The sequence below is a fragment of the Pituophis catenifer genome, unplaced genomic scaffold (genome assembly GCF_029215685.1).
Source record: "Pituophis catenifer annectens isolate HBS135680 unplaced genomic scaffold, rPitCat1.0.hap2 SCAF_1, whole genome shotgun sequence".
Taxonomy (NCBI): domain Eukaryota; kingdom Metazoa; phylum Chordata; class Lepidosauria; order Squamata; family Colubridae; genus Pituophis; species Pituophis catenifer.
This window is the reverse complement of record NW_027256881.1, coordinates 434070-442969: the sequence shown is the minus strand read 5'-3', so window position 1 is coordinate 442969 and position 8900 is coordinate 434070. Positions and strand designations below refer to the sequence as shown.

General features: G+C 47.9%; 1 protein-coding gene across 1 annotated transcript; it reads left to right on the top strand.

Moving 5' to 3' along the window:
• The first annotated feature begins 28 nt into the window (after positions 1–28).
• MRM3 (mitochondrial rRNA methyltransferase 3) lies at positions 29–8900 on the top strand. The gene is made up of 4 exons (XM_070931985.1): positions 29–303; positions 2109–2353; positions 5735–5902; positions 6857–8900. The coding sequence occupies exons 1-4, from the start codon at positions 29–31 to the stop codon at positions 7393–7395; spliced, it is 1227 nt and encodes a 408-aa protein (XP_070788086.1). The 3' UTR covers positions 7396–8900.

The following is an 8900-nucleotide window of genomic DNA, read 5'->3' as shown; positions in this document are numbered from 1 at the left end:
TCTTTGACTATTTCTGCCCGTGAGCAAGATGGCATCCTTGTTCAGGCATGCGTGGGCTCCTGTGCTCTTGACGCCGTGTCGGATTAGCGCTGTGAGCCGCCGCGGCATTCGCGGTCTAAGGAGAAAACCTCTCCGTGTGCTTCCCTCGGTCGCGGAGGCGCAGGAGAAGGAACGGATCGTCCCCAGCAAAGTTAAGGCCACTCACATCCCAAAAGCGCCTCCAAAGGAGCGCCAACCGGAACCGGAACCCGAAGAGGCGGAGCTGCGTTACGAGCGGGCCGGACCCACTGAGAAAAGACTGCGGTAATTTAATTCGCGCAAAGCATCTTGGGTACTGTAGTGTGAGTTGCTGGGGAAAACAAACGGAGGTGGAAGGAGCGAACCACAATTCCCAGCGTCCTTCGGGAGAAAGACGAGAGTCGCGGGTTGTGACCACCTGCAATGCTTTCTGGGAATTGTAGTTTTGAGGGGAAATAAAGGCGAAAAAAGCTATATTTTTCTTTCTTTGGTGAAAAATCCGCCGGGGATATTCGTTTTTCCTCCTATCCTTTCCTTCTTTCCCTCATCCTGCTGTCGTAGCTGACATATTGGACTCCAACTCCTGATTTCCATCAATGCCCATCACTCCCCACAGGCAGCAGCACCAGTGATGGAGTCAAATCCTTGCTGGCCTGTAACAGTGGGAGTTGTAGTCCATTTGAACTAAAGTAAACTGCCTCAGAAAAGCCCTTTTTTCTTTCTTTCTTCGCTTACACGTGAAATATTTTAGGCTTGGATGTGCAATTAACGCACCATGATTTAAACGTGTGACTAACCCAATCCACCCCTAAACAAATCAGGCCAAAGACAGAAAAGAAGCTTAACTGTCTGGCTTTGCAGTGGAAATTTCAGACTCAGTTGGGGTGGTAAATTAAGGATTACCTCTAAAATAGATAGATGCAGGTAGATAGACAGACAGACACACAATAGAAATGGATAGGTATGGATGGATATGATAGATGATATACATAGATAGACGAGAGAGAGAGAGGGAGAGATATTGATGGATGAATGATAGAAAGAGCTAGAGAGCTAGATAGATGATAGATGACATACTGTACATACATATAGATTAGATAAGAGTTTGATGGATGATACATAGGTATATATAAATAGAGATAAGATAGATGATGGAGGTAGGTAGGTAGGTAGGTAGATAAAGACACATGATAGAGATGGATAGATATGGATAGATAAATATGATAGATGATACAGATGATATAGGTAAAAGATAGATAGATAGATAGATAGATAGATAGATAGATAGATAGATAGATAGATAGATAGATGATAACGGGTGGATAGATAGATATGGATAGATATGGATAGGAAGATGGATATGGATGGGTAATTATATTACAGATGATATAGGTAGATGATAGATAGATATTGATGGATGAATGATAGAAATAGAGAGCTAGATATAGATGACATACTGTACATACATACATACATACATATAGATTAGATATTGATAGATGATATATAAATAGAGATAAGATAGATGATGGAACAGTAGATAAAGACACATGATAGAGATGGATAGATATGGATGGATAAATATGATAGATGATACAGATGATATAGGTAGATGATAGATAGATAGATATTGATGGATGTATGATAGAAATAGAGAGCTAGATAGATTAGAAACAGAGATAAAGAAAGAGATAGACAGAATGATATAAAATGAGATACGTAGATAGATGTATAATCCTATGACTATTATTAAGTGGTGTACCTTATGATTCTTGATGAATGTATCTTTTATGTACACTGAGAGCATATGCACCAAAGACAAATTCCTTGTGTGTCCAATCACACTTGGCCAATAAAAAATTCTATTCTATTCTATTCTATTCTATTCTATTCTATTCTATTCTATTCTATTCTATTCTATTCTATTCTATTCTATTCTATTCTATAAAATAGAGAGATAGAGACAGAGATTAAATAGAGGGAGTCAGTCCATTTTTGGGTGATGCCCGGTTTCTTTCTTTTGCTTTTTCTTTTGTTTTACAGCCTTCCTGTCTGGGGAGACTTTCACAGACCCCCTTTTTCCCCAACAGGAATTTGGTGACCCTTGCTAAGTCCAGGGCATTTCGTGAGAAGAATGGGAGAATTCTGCTGGAAGGCCGGAGGCTCATTTCGGACGCTCTGGAGGCAGGAGCTGTTCCGCAGACGATCTTCTTTAGCCTAATGGAGAATCTGAAGCTGCTGCCGGCGGCCAAACTCAAACGGGCCACCCTGGTCAAAGTGAAATACAATGAGATCAAGATGTGGTCGGATGTCATCACGCCACAGGGGTTGATCGGTAAGTTCTGCTAGAAATTGGAGGGCTTCAGATTTAGTTGCTATGTATTTATGAGATTTTTATCCTGCCTTTACAACTTCGTAAGTAACTTGAAGCAGGGAATCTATTTAATGTTCCTTCCTCCTCCTGTTTTTCTCACCACAACAGCTCTGTGAGGTGGGTTGGGCTGAGACAGGAGCTGGCCCAAAGTCACCCAGCCGGCTTTCATGCCTAAGATAGGACTAGAACTCACCATCTCCTGGTGATTGGCCCAAAGTCACCCAGCCGGCTTTCATGCCTTAGGCAGGACTAAAAGCCACTGTCTCCTGTTGATTGGCCCAAAGTCATCTAGCTAGCCTTCGAGCCTAAGGCAGGACTAGAACTCCCAGTCTCCTGGTGATTGGCCCAAAGTCACCCAGCCTGCTTTCATGGCTGAGGCGGGACTGGAACTCACCATCTCTCAGTGATTGGCCTAAAGTCACCCAATCATCTTTCATGCATAAGGCAGGACTAGAACTCCCAGTCTTCTGGTGATTGGCCCAAAGTCACCCAGTCACCTTTCATGCATCAGGCAGGACTAGAACTCACAGTCTCCTAGTGATTGGCCCAAAGTCACACAACTGGCTTTCGTGCCTAAGGCGGGACTAGAATTCAGTCTGCCAATGATTGATCCATAGTCACCCAGCCAGCTTTCGCACCTAAAATGAAACTAGAATTCCCAGTCTCCTAGTGATTGACCCAAAGTCACCCAACCGAATTTCGTGCCTAAGACGGGACTAGAACTCACTGCCACCCGGCGATTGGCCCAAAGTCACCCTACCAGCTTTCGTACCTAAGGCAGGACTAGAACTCACCTTCTCCTGGTTTCAAAGCCAGCGCCTTTAACCACTCCACCAAGCTGACTCAGAGAGTGGTTTGTCCCCGCCTTAGCATCTGGGCTGAGTAGGATCCCACGGGAACCACCTCTGAGTAAAGCTTTTGGTCCTTTCTTGGTGTTTTTCCTTGTTGAGCAATCTTTCTTGCTTTTTTTTTCAAAGCAGTGCGTATAAATCACTCTACAGCTGGCTGCTTTCCAGCAGTTAAAACTTTGGAACAAACTCCTGGGAAAGTCTCATAAAAAAAATCCCTGCAGATGCTTCGCACCTTCTCACGTCTCTCCGTTGTGCGTTGGCGTCCGAGGAGGTTATCCACGGGGCCCTCTGGCTAAGCGCCGCTCAATCTTTTTGGGGATTTTTCCTAACCGCGAATTTTTTTTTTTCCCAGGATGAAGGAAGCTCGGGCGGGAGGGCGAAATCCCGTACCTGACGCCGAAAAAGCAGTTTGTGGTTTTTCAAGAAGGGACCTGCCTTTGTTTTTTTAGCGCTCGATTTGTGGGGGGGGTTGTGAAAAAGACATTTCTGAACTTGGGAGAGCGAAAGAGAGAAAGAAAAAGAAATTTAGCCGTTTTTGCTCCGTCTTTTCGCCTTCCAGTTGAGGCCCTGGGTGGAAAAGATGCAGCAGCTTCTGTGTTGGGCTCAGGGTTCAAGATTTGAATGTTGGAACCCCCCCCCCCCCATGACAACTTTGAAATGTTGCAAGATGATAGTGAGTGGAATGCGGTGGTTCAGTGGCTAAGACGTTGAGCTTGTCGATCGAAAGGTCGGAAGTTCAGTGGTTCGAATCCCAGTACCGTGTAACGGAGTGAGCTCCTGTTACTTGCCCCAGCTTCTGCCAACCTAGCAGTTTGAAAGCAGGTAAAAAATGCAAGTAGAAAAATAGGGACCACCTTTGGTGGGAAGGGAACAGCGTTCCGTGCGCCTTTGGCGTTGAGTCATGCCGGCCGCATGACCCCGGAGACAATCTTCGGACAGCGCTGGCTCTTCGGCTTTGAAACGGAGATGAGCAACGCCCCCTAGAGTCGGGAACGATCAGCACATATGTGCCCCACGCCCTGTTTTTGGTCCCAGGAGGCTTCAGGGAGGCCTGCTAGCACCAAAATGGGGAAGGGGGCACCCCACACCCCATGCATGCACGCACCTCTCCCGGCAGAGACCCGAAAATCAGTTGGCCAGTGAGAGACGTGCAGGCATGCGCGGTGGAACTGACCTGGGCGTCGACTCGTGTGCCCGCAGAGATAGCGCTGCGTGCCACCTGTGGCATGTATGCCATAGGTTTGCCATCACGGATCTACGACAACTCGCCACGGCCTTCCCACCAGAGGGCAACTCGCTGCGGGATCAGTGTTTCACTAATTTAGTCCTTGACTTATGACCACAACTGAGGCCAAAATTTCTGTCACCAAATAAGATGTTTATTAAGTGAGTTTTGCCCCCTTTTTATGACCCAAAGCTGCCCCTTTCTTGCCAGGGTCGTTAAGCGAATCACTGGTTGAATTAGGAACCCGGTTGTTCAGTGGCTTTGACTTTGCTTGTCGGAAGGTCGTAAAAAGGGACCGCGTGACTCCGGGACGCTACAACTGTCATAAATAGGAACCAGGTGCCTAATTTTGATCATGTGACCGCGGGGACACCGAAACGGTCGTTAAGTGTGAAAAACGGTCCTAAGTCACTTTTTTCAGCACCGTTGTTACTTGGGACAGTCTGTTGTTAAGTCGAGGGCTACCTATACTGGTATACATAGATTTCCCTAGTTCTCTTTTTTCCCATAACGACAGCCTTGTGAGGTAGGCTGGGCTGAGAGAGGGTCATTGAGCATGTTAAGGATATTCGTGGCTCATAACCGATGTTGTAGGTTATTGAGCAGAGTACCCTTTGAGTAAACGCATGAAAAACGACTGGGAGTAGTTGTGAACAATCACAGTTAACATACAAACACACTGAGTTGTGGTAGTCTTTTACTTTTAGAAAAAGTAAAGCAAAGTCCAAAAACAATCCAAGTCATACACAGATAAGACGAGAGTTAAAAGATCAATCCAGGGATATTTCAAGTACAAAGTCTTCTTACCAGTTGTAGTCATATACAATAAAAACAGTTCTTCTTGAGTTTCAAAACAGGAACAAGTTCAATATCAAAACATTCAATAAGTAGTAGAAAGCAACATGTAGCTATGACCAAACAGTGATCATGCAGAGAGATCAGGTAGAGAGTCACAGCAAATAAGCAGGTAAAATGGTGTAGTGTCCACACAAGCCATGATCCTGACTTCCCTTAAGTACATTGGCTACGGAGCTTAGCCAATCAGGATACAGGATGATGCAATACAGTCTTAAAGCAATATAATACCTTTCTGACTGCAAACATACATTGTTGGTTTATATATTGCCTGACCAACTAGTTAGACAAATAATCATTTCCTAACGGTTGGGGGTAGACCGAGGCCTGTTCCTCTCCGTCTCCCCTCCGCCCCGGACTTTTTCTTCCCCTCCCAGCCAATCACCTCCTGCTTCTCTCGGTTTCTCGCAGGCATTTTCGCCATGCCCCATCACGCCAAAATGACCTACCCCGAAATCCCACAGGAACACACCCTGCCCCTCACCCTCATCTGCGACAACATTCGGGACCCTGGAAATCTGGGCACCATCCTGAGATCGGCGGCGGGAGCCGGCTGCTGCAGTGTGTTGCTTGTCAAAGGTGAGGAGGGGGCCACTGGGCCTTGGGTGGGAAGAAGTGGGCTGGAGTCGATCTCGGGTCTTCCTCCACGGGATGGAAAGGGAGAAATTGGCAGAATTGGTAGTGGTGTTGGGAGGTGTTGGATCACTTGTGGCAAAAGTCAGGACCCTGCTGGATAATTTTATGGGGAGGGGGCTCCAGCTGTTTCCCCTGCAAAGGAGAGGAAGGTTTCGTGAGACGAACCCAAGCGCGTAATCCTGGGTTGTAAGGTTTTCCTATCGTCTCAGTTTGAGAAGGGTCGAAAGAAAGTTTTCCTTCTGTGCAGCTTCTTTCACTGTCAAGAACTGTCTTTGCCTGCATTCAGAGGGGTGGACTTCAACTCCCAGAATCCCCCAGCCAGCCATGCTTTTAGAGGGGTGGACTTCCACTCCCAGAATTCCCCAGCCAGCATGCTTTAAGAGGGGTGGACTTCCACTCCCAGAATCCCCCAGCCAGCCTGCTTTAAGAGGGATGGACTCAAACTCCCAGAATCCCCCAGCCAGCCATGCTTTTAGAGGGGTGTACCCTGTAACTGGCCATGGAATTCTGGGAGTTGAAATCCCCCCATTTTACCAGTGCCCAGATGGAGTAGCATTGCTGCCAACGCAGCCTTCCTCTCCTCCTTCCAGTGGTGGGTTTCAAATTTTTTTACTAACGCTTCTGTGGGCGTGGTTTGGTGGGCGTAGCATGGCTTGGTGGATGTGGCAGGGGAAGGATACTATAAAATCTCCATTCCCTCCCCAATCCAGGGGAAGTTTACTGCAAAATCCCCGTTTCCTCCCGATCAGCTGGGACTCGGGAGGCAGAGAATAGATGGGAGCGGGGCCAGTCAGAATTTTTACTACCGGTTCTCCGAACTACTCAAAATTTCCGCTACCGGTTCGCCAGAACTGGTCAGAACCTGCTGAAACCCTCACCTCTGCCTCCTTCCCGCAGGCTGCGTTGACGCCTGGGAGCCCAAAGTCCTCCGGGCAGGGATGGGAGCCCATTTCCGGATCCCCATCGTTTCCAACCTGGAGTGGGACCTCGTGCCCAATTACCTGCCCACCGAAAGCTGCATCCACGTGGCCGAGAGCTGCCGTGAGAGACCCCCAGAAGAGGCCGAACGGGCTTCGCCAGCCCAGGCCGGTTGCCAGCCCCCCAAATCCTCGAACCGGACGTCCCAGCTGGCCCCATCAAAGGGGAGCCAGGAGGAGGAGGAGGAGGAAGAACCAAACTGGCTGGAAGTCCAGCCTTATTACAATCCGTGGATGGATGCCTCTGTCGCCGTCGTGGTCGGCGGGGAGACCCACGGGGTGAGCCCCGAAGCCAAGCAGCTGGCGCAGAGGAGCGGCGGGAAGCAGCTGGCCATCCCCGTGGTCCCCGGCGTGGAGAGTTTGAATTCTGCCATGGCTGCCAGCGTCCTCCTTTTCGAAGCCAAGAGACAGCTGCTGGTCAAGGAAGGCGGCGTTTCCAGGCTCCAGTTAAAACAATGAGGACTAGAATCCCGAAACTTGACTTTTGTTTCGAGGCTCTCCGAGTGGTCTCCATTTCAGCCTCTGCAGCTTCCGGGGTCAGAGAGGAGGCAAAAAATTCAAGATGGCCACTGTAATTATGGTCATGAAAACTCCGCCCCCTCCTTTATGCGTGCGAGGGTTTGATCACGCAAAGCTGGGGATGGCCCATTTGACTTTTTGAGACATGCACATACACACACGAAATCACACACACAGGTACAGATCTCTCACACACACAAATCACACACAATCACACACAGTTAGAGATCTCTCACGCACACAATCCCACCCACATGTACAGATCTTTCTCTCACACACACACACACACACACACACACACACACAATATCACAGTTACAGATCTCTGTCGCACAGAGAGATCACACACACATGTACAGATCTCTCTCACACACACACAATCACACTCACATGTACAGATCACACACATACAATCACACACACACGTACAGATCTCACACACACACAATCCCACCCACATGTACAGATCTTTCTCTCTCACACACACACACACAATATCACAGTTACAGATCTCTGTCGCACAGAGAGATCACACACACATGTACAGATCTCTCTCTCACACACACAATCACACTCACATGTACAGATCACACACACAATGACACACACACATGTACAGATCTCTCACACACACAATCACACACACATGTACAGATCTCACACACAATGACACACACATATACAGATCTCTCTCACACACAATCGCACAGTTACAGATCTCTGTCACAGAGAGATGACACACACACGTACAGATCTCTCACACACAATCACATACACATGTACAGATCTCACAATCACACACACACATGTACAGATCTCACACACAATCACACACAGTTACAGATCTCTGACAGAGATCACACACACACATACAGATCTCTCACACACACACACAATCACACACACGTACAGATCTCACACACACACAATCACAGTTACAGATCTCTCTCCCTCTCTCTCTCTCACATTCACACACACAATCACACACACACGTGCAGATCTCTCTCTCTCCCTCCCTCTCTCTCTCTCTCTCTCTCTCTCTCTCTCTCTCTCTCACACACACACACACACACACACATATATCTCCTTCCCCTCTGACTAAACGGGACAATTGTTGGCAGCCCTGCGAAGGGAGAGTTGTTGGTGGAGGATGTTTGCAAAAGGGACTGCGCTGTTGTGGGTCAGGATTGGCACACTTCCTTGCCAAATTCAAGAAGAGATCGGATGAGGTTTCCTCATGCAGCTAGCCCTCAACGACCATCGTCGGGTCGCCATTTTGGTTCTAAGTCCCCCCCCCCGGGCGTTGTGCATCCATTGAGCTCACGGAAGCTTTTGAGGTTTCAATCAAACGTTTTGAGTCGGATTCTTCCTATTTTTGGGGGGGGGGGGCATCGACCAGCACCGCTGGCCTCCGACGATGTAATAAAACACTCGTGGCCACCTGC

Excerpts from the sequence above, each read along its gene's own strand:
- MRM3 (XM_070931985.1), top strand. The coding sequence starts at position 29 with ATGGCATCCTTGTTCAGGCATGCGTGGGCTCCTGTGCTCTTGACGCCG. Across the intron at positions 2,354-5,734 it reads CACGCCACAGGGGTTGATCG|GCATTTTCGCCATGCCCCAT; the intron begins GTAAGTTCTGCT and ends GGTTTCTCGCAG. Across the intron at positions 5,903-6,856 it reads CAGTGTGTTGCTTGTCAAAG|GCTGCGTTGACGCCTGGGAG; the intron begins GTGAGGAGGGGG and ends TCCTTCCCGCAG.